Source organism: Xenopus laevis, chromosome 2L (genome assembly GCF_017654675.1).
Source record: "Xenopus laevis strain J_2021 chromosome 2L, Xenopus_laevis_v10.1, whole genome shotgun sequence".
In the NCBI taxonomy this organism is placed as follows: Eukaryota; Metazoa; Chordata; class Amphibia; order Anura; family Pipidae; genus Xenopus; species Xenopus laevis.
Window position 1 is genome coordinate 169,087,812 of NC_054373.1, and position 13,249 is coordinate 169,101,060.

General features: G+C 40.4%; 1 protein-coding gene across 2 annotated transcripts in view; it reads left to right on the forward strand.

The window, feature by feature from the left end:
* The first annotated feature begins 6,834 nt into the window (after nucleotides 1-6,834).
* dync2h1.L (dynein, cytoplasmic 2, heavy chain 1 L homeolog) overlaps nucleotides 6,835-13,249 on the forward strand; it is a 248,690-nt gene continuing 242,275 nt past the window's right edge. The window contains exons 1-3 of one of the 2 annotated variants that reach the window (XM_041582681.1): nucleotides 6,835-7,195; nucleotides 9,752-9,922; nucleotides 10,928-11,066. In XM_041582681.1, coding sequence (XP_041438615.1) covers nucleotides 7,013-7,195; nucleotides 9,752-9,922; nucleotides 10,928-11,066 — 493 coding nt within the window. In that variant the 5' untranslated portion in view covers nucleotides 6,835-7,012. The remainder of the gene's footprint in view (nucleotides 7,196-9,751; nucleotides 9,923-10,927; nucleotides 11,067-13,249) is intronic. The other variant, XM_041582682.1, reaches the window with a different exon arrangement.

Here is a 13,249-nt window from a genome sequence, read left to right on the forward strand (position 1 = left end):
CTGGACAGGGTGGCATTTAACTGCAAGCAGGCTGAATATTAAGTAGCTGACAATCATGCATCTCTACTCTAGGGCTCAGGTACTAACATAGGTGCAGTTACCATTGTTTGTAACTGAGCCCTAGAGTATTCTGAGACAGTTTGTAATTGGTTTTCATTTATTTTATTATGTGTGGTTGCCACTAGCAATCGCATTGCTATTTGCTACTACTATATATCATGAAAACAACAAGGATATGAAAGGTTGTTATAGGTAACTGCTCTATCGCTAAATCAACCATTGGCAGTGCCTGTCCATTTGGTCTATTTCGTGGTCATTCCCGTTTTCTTTATGGGAAAAATGCTTACTAATGGAAGCATAGAGTAAGTAGATATAAAAGACTAGGAGAATAAAGAGGTTGAGTGAGGAGAGGAAGAATAATAGTTTGGACCCATGGTCTAAGGTTTTCTGGTGGTCCCCTGGCATCCCAGTCTGACACTCACCATTGCCCCCAAGTGATTAGGCCTGGATTTGTGGCGAGGCCACATAGGCCCAGCCTAGGGCGGCAAGACTGTAGGGGCGGCATGCACACACACGCATCTGAGGTGGAACAGGGGGCTGCGCGTGACGTTTGTGGGCACTAGGACCCAGCAGCATGCCGTTGGCAGGCACTAGGACCCTGTGGCGCAGAGCAGCCTCAGGGCGCTGAAGGCAGAAATCCGGCCATGCAAGTGATGTGCAAATTATGAAAGGGCGGCTCACCTTTAACATTAGTATGTTATAGAATGGCCAATTCTAACCAACTTTTCAATTGGTCTACTTTTTTTTTATATTTTTTTCTTCTTCTGACTCTTTCCAGCTTTCAAACAGGAGTCACTGACCAGATATAAAAAACAAATGTTCTGTAAGGCTACACATGTAGGGGCCCATTTACTTAGCTCGAGTGAAGGATGAATGTTTTTTTTGGCTACTTCGACCATCGAATCGACCTTCGACTTCGACCTTGATTTGAACGATTCGAACTAAAAATCGTTCGACTATTCGACCATTCGATAGTCTAAGTACTGTCTCTTTAAAAAAAAGTTTGACCCCCTAGTTCGTCACCTAAAACCTACCGAGGCCAATGTTAGCCTATGGGGAAGGTCCCCATAGGTTTCCTAACAATTTTATGATCGAAGGAAAATCCTTTGATCAATGGATTAAAATCCTTCGAATTGTTCGTTTTGAAAGATTTAATCATTCAATCGAACGATTATTCCTTCGATCGTTCGATCGTAGGAATATCGCTAAATCCTTCGACTTCGATATTCGAAGTCGAAGGATTTCAATTCGGCAGTCGAATATCGAGGGTTAATTAACCCTCGATATTCGACCATAAGTAAATTTGCCCCGTATTGTTATTGCTACTTTTTATTACTCATCTTTCTATTCAGTCCTCTTCTATTCATATTCCAGTCTTTTATTCAAATCAATGTATGGTTGCTAGGATAACTTGGAGCCTAGCAATCAAATTGCTTAAATTCCAAACTGGAGAGGTGCAGAATAAAACTCTAAGGGGGTTATTTACTAAATTCAGAATGCAAAAATCCCGAAAAATTCATGATTTTTTAGTATAAATCGTACTTTTAAATAATCACGAATTCTTCGGAATTTATTATACCCCGAGGATGTAAAGTCCAAATGTAAAGTCCAAATCCAAAAATCCGGCATCTCAGACCTGTCAAGGTTTCATATAAGTCAATGGGAGAAGTACAAATGATGTTTTGATGTGTGCTGGGTTTCGTGCAATATCCCAAAGTTTTCGGGTGAAAAATCCGAAAAAAATTGTGAAAATCAGATTTTTTCCCGCAAAGCAAATTTTCGGGAAAATCTAATAATAAATACGCAAATAAAAACTGTGCAGATTAGATCAGAGTTTGTGGCTGGAAATTTGGACTTTGATAAATAACCCCCAAAATAACTCAAAAATCATACATAATAAAATATATGAAAACCAATTACAAACTGCCTCAGAATATCATTATCTACATCATAATAAAAGGTAACTCATAGGTGAGCAGCCCCTTTAAAGCTAGTGTGGCATTGCATGTGTGAGCATCCTGAACTGTTACAATTTTGCAACATTTAGTTGATACATTTCTCAGCAGCATCTCTGGAGTATTATCAACTATTGTATCAATTCTAACAGCTGCTTGTAATAAATTCAGCAATTCTGCTCAGCAGGGACAAAGATAAGCATTGTATCAACTAAATGTTTAATTTAGATCAGTTTACAGGGTCGATGACCCCCCTTCCAGAGCTGCTTTAGAAGGTGAAAAATTACACTTTACACTTCAATATTAGAAAAACAGTCACATATAGAAAATAGAAAGTATTTGGGAAAAGTTGCTTTTTCTGGTGATCTATCTGAAACCAACTAGTTGTTTGAACCCCTTTAAGCTATCATTTGATAGTATTTGATGCACCCACATGTATGCCTTTATGAGAAAACTGTCTGAATGCCCATAACAAGATTTGTCATACAGTGACTTTTTTCAGACCGATAATTCAGTCAGTTACTATTTTTTAAAAATATGTACAATAGGAAGGTTTTGGGCAATTGCATCCAAACTTCCTGAACACCACCAGTGGCCAGTGGCTTTTATAGAGTCTGTTTATTGACTTGAGCCTTCATTACTTGCCCATGTGACCTTTGCCCCGTGATTCTGATTTTTTGGTACCTCTGCCCCTCTTCCCCTGCCTCTGCTCTGTTCTCACTTCTGCATACTGTGCAGGAGTTATGCGAAGATGTTCTAATTTAATAGAATCCTAAAGGTACATTACTTCGTTAAACTACAGTACCTTTAAAGTTACAGTTTGCATTTTTTTGGTGTTAGCCTCAACAAAATACATATGCTATCAGGTCTGTGTAATGCTTTATTCCTACAAACACATTTTAGGTGATCCAGTTGTCCAATCAACTGTGCGCATTATATATAAACTATAAAAATAATCATTAAACTATATTTTTGGATTATGCACTCCTGTTGTTTAACAACTCAACTGAAACAGATACTGTCATTGAATAACATTTTTTTTTCAAAACGCATCAGTTAATAGTGCTGCTCCAGCAGAATTCTGCACTGAAATCCATTTTTCAAAAGAGCAAACAATTTTTTTAAATTTTGAAATCTAACATGGGTCTAGACATTTTGTCAGTTTCCCAGGTTCACCCAGTCATGTGACTTGTGCCCTGATAAACTTCAGTTACTCTTTCTTTACTGCAAATTTGAGTGATATCACCCCTCCCCAACCCCAGCAGCCTAGCAACAGAACCTATGACCTATGAATTAAAAGGGTTAAGAAGCAGGGTTCAACTATTTTGGGACAGGATCATTTATTGCACTTTTATTGTCCAAATCCAATGAACGATCATTAAAAGTTACTTTTCTCTCCTGTCCCTTCATGTTTCGATTCATGTCTGCCAATTAATGGTGCAGTACTACCTTGGGCGCAAACACATTTTCCTGGTTATCCATCACAATAGTTTCTTTATAAAGCAGAGCATAGTATTCTATTTTGGAGCCCTAAAAGCTAATAGCCAAAGCTTCCAGAAAGATATTATCAATGATATGAAACTTCGAAAGGTTTCTGCTAGTTACTATTTTGGGAAAATGCTACCTACTGCACATTTAATAATTTTTCACTTTATACAGGTGCAAACTGTTGTCAGTAGGGCTCTCTTGTATCATATTTTTTTTTACCAAGAAAGTTTTTTCACTTTATGTAGTGTGAGGCGCAAACTGTTGTCAGCAGGGCTCTGCTGTATCATATTTTTTTTACCAAGAGAGTTCACAGCATTTGGCTTGCATGCCATCCCTATGAGCGCTGGGTTAGGGATCACCTGGAAGCCATGTCCTCTTATTGGTTTAGTGCACAACTCCTTATGGAAACCCTGTGATTGTCCCTTAAAGGCTGTAAATATTGTGTCCAACTTCATTCCCCAGGTCATCCACTGCTGCTTTTGGCAGGCTTTTATCTGATTTTTGTGTGTTGATTATCACAGTTTCCAGCCCAAGGGAGCTAATCAAACCATCAACTCAAGTATTGCCTTTTTCAGAATGTTGCCAGTGGAACACCCCCCAGTTATTAGTGTAACCCTTCCCATACCTATTAGATCTATATTCTGTATTTTATCCAACTTTCATAGACACCTGTGACAGCTCTAACTGACAAATGTTTACCATGGTTCAATAGCATCCAATCACGTTTTCTTTCATTATTCTTAGTGCACTAAACCAACATTAGCTACGTGTTGATTGGTTGACTGGTTTATTATAGGATAGATGACTAGAAAAACATGGTCCTGTTGCTACCTTATCTCTGAGTTGGTAAAATGCAGTCCATGATCTACCAGCACAAGTTTCTAATGGGATTTTTCCATGCATTTCCTACAACTGTTCTTGCAGCATAAAGTTTGTTATAGATGAGTAATCCCCAACCAGTGGCTCGCAAACAACAAGTTGCTCACCAAACCATTAGCTGTTGTTTCCCAACCCATTGGCTGTTGCTCCCAGTGGCCTCAAAGCAGGTGCTTATTTTTCAGTTCCAGGCTTGGAGGCAAGTTTTGGTTGTATAAAAACCAGTTGTACTGCCAAACAGAGCTTCCTGTAGGCTGCCAGTCCACAAAGTGGCTACCAAATAGCCAATCACAGCCAGGGGCACTACTGCCATGAGGTAAGTTGAGAAACTCGTCTCAGGCGTTAACAGTAGCCCCATGTTACCAGGGGCGGCAAAAAGATGAGTTTCCAGTTATTAAACCGGAAATTCTGCTTTTCTAATGCAGAGAGGTCAATTGAGCTCTCTGTACTAGCAATGTGGCCCCCAATGTACCCAGGCCCGGATTTGTGGTATGGCCACAAAGGCCCGGGCAGCAAAATTTCAGGGGCTGCATGCCATCCAGCTGCATCATAATGAGCACCAGGGAGCCGCAGCTCCCCAGCGATCCAGTGCATGCGGGGGCGGTGCATGACAAAGATGTGGGGCTCTAGGACCTGCCAGCTAGGTGCATCATACAAGGAATCCCGGCCCTGCCTGTACATAGGGTTGCCACCTTTTATCAAAGTTTTTACCGGCCGTGGGGGGAACAAAAGTTGCGTACTGTGACGCAGAAGGGGCAGAGCCATGTCACGAGAAAAAAAAAAGGTAGGTTCTAAGTGAATTGGGAGCGGGCCAAAGGCTTTTTTTAAGGGTATTACAAATTTACTACTACATTGCAGGTAAATTTGTAATACCGGCCCTGGCAGGTGTTTTACCAGCTAGGCCATTATAATACCGGCCAGGTGGCGACCCTACCTGTACCCGCTCCTGTGCAAGAATGGTAAGAGCTGGGGAGTGAGGGGGTGGCATCGCTGGAGTGACCTCATAAGACAAGGAGCAGAGAAACGCCCCTGATCACAGCTAGGGTTGCCACCTTTTTTGGAAAAAAAAATACCAGCCTTCCTATATAATTAGATCTTTTCCCTATTAAAGTGGACCCGTCACCCAGACATAAAAATCTGTATAATAAAAGTCCTTTTCAAATTAAATATGAAATCATATTTATTTTTTTTATTAAAGTTTTCATAGCTGTTGTAAACTCATTTAAAAATCTTAGCTGTCAATCAAATATTGCCTGCCCCTCCTCTATGCCTAGGCATAGAGGCGGGGAAGCAATTACTTTCACTTTCAATTCAGCACTTCCTAGATGTCACTGCTCTCCCCACATTCCCCCAGTTCTCTTAACCATTTAATTGTGTAGCCAGGGCATGGGAATGGACATCAGGTCCCACATTCTGGTGCACAAACAAGATTCTGAGATGATACAAGGCTTGTCTTAATAACAGTGTCCACAAAATGGCTCCTGCCTGCTTGCTATAATTATGAATTCACAGACTGATGGAAACAATATTCAAATAATTTATACAGTGTAATTAAAGTTCATTATGCTTGACTAACATGATAAAATAGGATTTGAAATAATTTTTTTGGGTGACGGGTCCCCTTTAACAACATTGGGGTCAAGTATCATTTTTACTGGTCAGGCCGGTAAAATACTCGTCAGGTGGCAACCCTAATCACCAGGCACCCCCTGGACCTTTTTTTCATGTTTGTATTGCTCCCCAACTATTTTTTACATTTGAATGTGGTTCATGTTTAAAAAAAAAAAAGATCCCTGTGGTCTACAAATTCTATGTCTTCTTTATTCATATATAGGGATGCACCAAATCCAGGATTCAGCCTTTTTCAGTGGGATTTTGCCAAATCCGAATTTGCATATGTAAATGAGGGGCAGGGTGGGAAATTGTGTGACTTTTGGTCACAAAACAAGAAAGTAAAATGTGTTTCACCCTTCCAACCCCTAATTTGCATATGCAAATTAGGATTCGGTCGGTTATTCGGCCAAATCTTTTGTGAAGGATTCGGGGGTTCGGCGGAATCCAAAATAGTGGAATACAGGGTGCATCCATTTATATAATGATTTTTGAATACTAAGCCTGCCTGTTATGTCATATCTATGCTAACTGGTTATCAGGGGTCGCCGACTCCGATAAAAAAAAACTGATCAGCTGTGAGGTTGAAATTTTTATCACAAATTCCAGTTTGTCATAGAACTCTGCTGTTTCTGCCATGATGCTACCTACAACACACACATTTATTTCAATATCCGAACAAAACATTTTCACACAGTAGCCCACAGTATACTAGGTCTAGCCCATATAAGATAACCTTTGTGCCCTAACCCCGGCCCTGCTGCAAATGTTCCAGGTTCTAGGCTTATTTGCATTGCATCTCCAACACAACTTGACTCCATTCAGAGCCCGCACTAAGCAACGCGCTCGTCTATTGGTGACTCAGGAACGCGCACGTCAGGACGCAGACGCCATGTTGGCAGAGGTAGTTACGGCGGAGTGCTGGTTGCTATGGTAGCGGCCCTTCAACAAGCTCTAGCGGACAGGTCGGAGTGTCAGGCAGGTTCCAGTGCGTACAGTACTGCGGCCAAGGAAGGAGAGAGATGCCTACGGGCGGCGGAGACAAGAGGAAGCGCTATGTGCTGAGCACGGCGCATAACTACTTGGGGCTGCCGTGGGACGGAGAGGTTCCAGGCTGCGCGGAGCTGGAGCGCTTCTTGGATGATGGGAATGAGTTCATTCTGTCCGGGCGGAAGGCCGGGACCCGGATCCAGTTCTCTAACAAGGTACCAACTCTCTGGGGAAGTCTGTATCACTGTCTGTGTGAGGATGCCGGGAAATAAGCTGCGGCCTGGAGAGGACCAATAGGAGAGCTGTGCCCTGACTGAGGCACTTAGTCCTAATATTGTATCTTAGGAGTTGTGCTTCTTACACTGAGTCACGTGCATCTGAGGGGCCCCATTGGCTGTTCTATGGAGTTGCACTTGTCTGAGACTGAGGGATGGTCATCTCACACACCTGAGGGCCCCATTCATCTCTATGTGCTGCTCTAACTATAGCCACATACACCTTAGGGGCCCCATTCATCTCTATGTGCTGCTCTAACTATAGCCACGTACACTTGAGGGGCCCCATTCATCTCTATGTGCTGCTCTAACTATAGCCACATACACCTGAGGGGCCCCATTCATCTCTATGTGCTGCTCTATAGCCACGTACACTTGAGGGGTCCCATTCAGCTGCCCTGCTCTTACTGAGTCACTAGCCTCCATCACTCACCTCATGTATTGATGTATATCATTGTCCTCTATAAAACTAACGCTCCTTCTATTGAAGCTACAAATGTCCAACTGCTTTAGAAGTCATACATTATCCTTCTCTTATTGAGCCACACTATAGACACGTGAGGGGCCCCAACTCATTCCTTTACAAGTCACACTGCTCTATCACCCATACGTTCCTCTTATTGAGCCACACTTTATACATGAGTTGCCACAACTCATTCCGTCACAAGTCACACTACTTTTAGGGGCAGATTTATCAAGGGGTCAAAGTGATTTTGAGGGAATTTTCGAAGTAAAAAAAATGAGAAATTCAAAGTAATATTTTGGATACTTCGACCATCGAATAGGATACTACGACTTCGAATTCGATTCACAGTAAAATAGTTCGATATTCGACTATTCGATAATCGAAGTACTGTCTCTTTAAAAAAACTTTGACTTCAATACTTCGCCAAATTAAACCTGCCGAAGTGCTATGTTAGCCTATGGGGACCTTCTAGAGCAGTTTTCTACGTTTTTGAAGTCGAATAAAAATCGTTCGATCGATTGATGAAATCAGTTCGATGGAACGATTTTACTTCGACCGCAAATTGACAAATTCATTGAAAAAAAATTCATCTATACCTGCTTACCCATTCATCTATACCTGCTGCGCCGGCGTTTTTTCGCCGGCGCACTGGGAAGGCGGGCGCTAGGCCTAGGGGCGGCTGGGGAAGAAATCCGGCCCTGAGTATGGTCCTGGTTACTGCCCCAATCCCCATTCATAGAGGGGTACATCCTTTACATTTTTCTCCTGGAGTTCCTCAACAACCCTGTTTGTCTCATACACTGATTCTGGACTTCGCTAGAGCCATGCTCCTTCTCTCCATCCAAACTTTAACTCTGTTGTGTTACACATCCAGTCACTCCAGCCTTTATACATTAATTGGCTAACTAACTATATTAGGGTAAGGTCACACTGGGCGTTTTGGGGAGATTTGGTCGCCTGGCTTTCCCTCATTCTGCACTTTCTTAAAATGAAAAATCGCCGGCGCTAATCACATGTGACGATTCGTTTTCCCGAAGTCGCCCGAAGTTGCCTTACGAGGAAACTTGGGGCAGGGACAGTTGTAAATTAATCCTTTTGTGTTTGGCTGTGTTAGGATTGTTGTGGCTTTCAAGGCGTTTTGCCAATTTAAAGGAGAACTAAACCCTAAAAATTAATGTGGCCAAAAATGCCACATTTTATATACTAAATTTATTGCACCGGCCTAAAGTTTCAGCTTGTCAATAGCAGCAATGATCCAGGACTTCAAACTTGTCACAGGGGTTCACCATCTTGGAAAGTGTCTGTGACACTCACATGCTCAGTGGGCTCTGAGCAGCTGTTGAGGAGCTAAGCTTAGGGCTCGTCACTAATTATCCAGCAGAAAATGAGGTTGGCCTGTAATATAAGCTGATGCTACAGGGCTGATTATTAAATTCTGATGCTAATTGCACAGGTTTCTGTGCTGCCATGTAGTAATTATCTGTATTAATTACTAATCAGCCTTATATTGTGACATTTCTATTCTATGTGTACTGTATATTGTGAGTGGGTCCCTAAGCTCAGTAAGTGACAGCAGCACAGAGCATGTGCAGTGAATCAGCAGAAAAGAAGATGGGGAGCTACTGGGGCATCTTTGGATATCTTTACTGCTAAAGGACTGTGGTTGCCTTGGGCTGGTAAAGAAGCTCAAAACATAATGTACAACATTTCTAGCCTAGTTTTTTAGTTAAGCTTTAGTTCTCCTTTAATATGGTCATCCTTATTGTTTGTCCTTGACATTCCTGGTCTAATGAATAAGCAACCAGACTTGGGGCAATGGGACTTTCCAAGTGGCAAAAACTTGACAAGACTTGGATCGAGTGCTTTCAACATGGGGAACTGTTTAGGGATACTTTGGCCCTGTACTGCTGAATAATAGTAAATGTGCAGAGAGAGAATATAGAAAAGTATCAGAATCCTTATACAGTCCCCAGGCTTTCCTCTTCAACTCCAGCAGATATAGATATAACCGTTTTTGTGCCTTTTTTTAGGTTGATCCTGGTGAAACGAAAGATAAAGTCCTTGTGTTCTTTAAAATAAGACCTGACGTCATTACAGAAGACAATCTGTATGAAAATATCCTGGTATCATCAATGCTCGACTCCCCCATAAATACACTTTACCAAGCGGTAAAGCAAGTCTATGCACCTATATTACTTAAGGTGAGTGTTTCAAAGATCCTGTATTCTGCTTTCAAAAACACAGCATTGATGTTGTTGATCCTGTTATTGTTTCCACCTACTGAAATATTAACTCTCAAACAAAACCCTTTCTTATGAATGAACTGCACCCCATAGATTTTAAATGGTTTTCACATGGGTATAGTATAGTGCAGAGTCTTATGTGCTATATTGGGTATGCTCCAAAAATGTTATACAGGATACAGTAAACATGCAGGGTATACCCCACTTGCATTAGCTGCTGATATCTATTCTGTTTTTATAGCCCATTATTTTCTACACATACTATGGGGCCGATTCACTAAGCTCGAGTGAAGGATTCGAATGAAAAATACTTTGAATTTCGAAGTATTTGGGTACTTCGACCATCGAATGGGCTACTTCGACCTTCGACTACGACCTTCGACTTCGATTCGAACGATTCGAACGAAAAATCGTTCGAATATTCGACCATTCGATAGTCGAAGTACTTTCCCTTTAAAAAAAACTTCGACCCCCTACTTCGGCAGATAAAACCTACTGAAGTCAATGTTAGCCTATGGGGAAGGTCCCCATAGGCTTGCTAAACATTTTTTGATCGAAGGATTTTCCTTCGATCGTTGGATTAAAATCCTTCGAATCGTTTGATTCGAAGGATTTAATCGTTCGATCGAATGAAAAATCCTTCGATCGATCGAACGAACGTTTAGCGCTAAATCCTTCGACTTCGATATTCGAAGTCGAAGGATTTCAATTCGAGGGTCGAATTTCGAAGTATTTTTAACTTCGAAATTCGACCCTTAGTGAATCTGCCCCTTAGTGTCCATCATATTTCTAATATTGTGTACTTTACAGTATACATGCATAACTTGCACATACATGTGCCTGCAGTGTTTTTGCAGTAAATGTTGATCAATATAATGTATATAATATATAAATGATGCCCCTCTTTGGGATTTCTCATACACTAGGGATCCATAGTTCTTTTTTAATCTTCCAATTGTTTAGGATGAGAAATGGAGTAAGGATTTCGACCCTAAACTGCAGAGCATGCTGAGTGACCTGGAAGCAGGTTTGGGCACTATATTAAGAAGATCTGCTTCTGGTCGTGGGAAGCCTACATTTGGAGGAGAAGATGATCTGCAAGGTTGGAATGAAATCAGATATGCATTTTATGATTTGATTAAATATTCGGCAGTCCTTTGTCAAGTATTCAGCAATCAGCCAAATTTAAAAAATCTTTCTCTACATCTCTATGTGCTATTTGCAATGTATATTGCAATATTACATCACTATTATTTTGACAAAATACAGGTATATGATCTCATCCAAATTGCCTAGAACAAGGAGTTTCTGGTGGATAAGTGGTCTTTGTGTAATTTGGATCACCATGCCTAAAGTCTGCTAAAATACATTAAGGGGCCGATTCACTAACTTCGAGTGAAGGATTCGAAGTAAAAAAACTTCGAATTTTGGCGTAAATTTGCCTGAGTAGAATGATTCGAATAGATCGAGCGCAAAAACGCTGCGACTATTCGCCATTCGATAGTCGAAGTACTGTCTCTTTTAAAAATACTTCGACTGCCTACTTCGCCACCTAAAACCTACCGAATTGCTTTAAAAGCCTATGGGAAAGTCCCATAGGCTTGTTTTCCAAGTTTTTGATCGAATAAAAAGGCATTCGATCGAATGAAAATCCTTTGAGCGAATATTCGATCGAGCACCTATTCGCCTGGCGAATAGTCGCCAATTCGACTATTCGCCAGCGCGTAAATTCGCCCGAATTGCCTATTCGATTCTATTCCCCAGTCGAATTTCGAGGGATTTAACCCCTCGAAATTCGACCCTTGATGAATTTGCCCCTAATGGTTTTTTTTTTTCAAAATCCAATTTTTTGTAAGTGATAAAAAGTCTGACCAAACTGGAATCAATTTGACCTTATTTATCATTAAAAAAACTCTACAAAATCGGTTCGGGAAAAAAAAACTATAGTTTTTGCAGAAAAAAAACGGAATTTCGAGTTTTGTGCCCAAAATGCCCTAATTGTTTTCGTGAAACCCCCGTTGTTTTTTGATTTTTGAACGAAACTCAGCGCAGACTATGATATCTTCAAATCTGAAATGGGTCCTTTGCCATTGACTTCTACAGGACCCGACAGCTTGGAAATGGAGTATTTTCGGATTTTGACTTTTCACAGCCTCGGGGTATAATAAAACACAAAAATGTTAGATTTTTTTTTTTTCCACAAAAAATTCTGATTTTATAGTATAAATTTTTTAGTTTTTTGCCATTTGGATTTAATAACTTGCTTAAATTGATACTGACACAAAAAGAATGCTGTACTTTTCAAAATATTAATGTCCATCAAAAGTCCCCTATAGGTCATGTTGATTTTTTTACTGATAGGGATGCTTTTGCATATACAAATTAGTATTTATATTCAGTTCGGTATTCTGACAATTTTTCGCAAAGGATTCGGGGGTTGGGCCGAATCCAAAATAGTAGATTCAGTGCATCCCTACTTATAGGTAATATAAAAGCTTTAGGAAGTACTTTTATGGCAAAATGATAAAGCTCATGCAAGGACAATTTCATGATATACAGGTATCGGATTTGTTACCCAGAATGCTTGGGACCTGGGGTTTTCTGGATAACAGATCTTTCTGTAATTTGGATCTTCATACTTTGTCTACTAACTAATCATGTAAACATTAAATAAACCCAATAGGCTGGTTTTGTCTCCAATAAGGATTCATTATATCTTAGTTGGGATCAAGTACAAGATGTTGTTTTATTATTACAGAGATCAAGGAAATCATTTAAATTTGGATTATTTGGATAAAATGGAGTCTATGGGAGACGGCATTTCTGGATAATGAGTTTCTGGATAACGGATCCCATACCTGTGTTTATAAACATTTTAATTTCAGGTGTTAGTATCTGTTTAAAAGTTTAGAACAGCCAATAGGATTGTTTTGCCACCAGTGTGGATTCATGCAGCTCAGTCACCATCAAATACAAGTATAACAATATAACTGTTAAAAATAAAAATTGTCAGTGGATTTTTTTGCTTTAGCGAGGAGGAGTAGGCTACAGCATCCCAGTATGATCTGAGCAAAAATTGGGGAGGGGGAAATCAGTGCAAGAAGTTTGTTTAAATCAAAAAACAGCAATCTTTGTAGTCATGGGATAATGTCATCGTTTTAGGTGCACAGATTTGGCTAGGTGCTTGAATTTGGCAGAATCCTACAGAATAAAAATACATTTGGGATTTGGTACATCCCTAGATATTTATTATTATTATTATTGTTATTATTATTATTATTATTA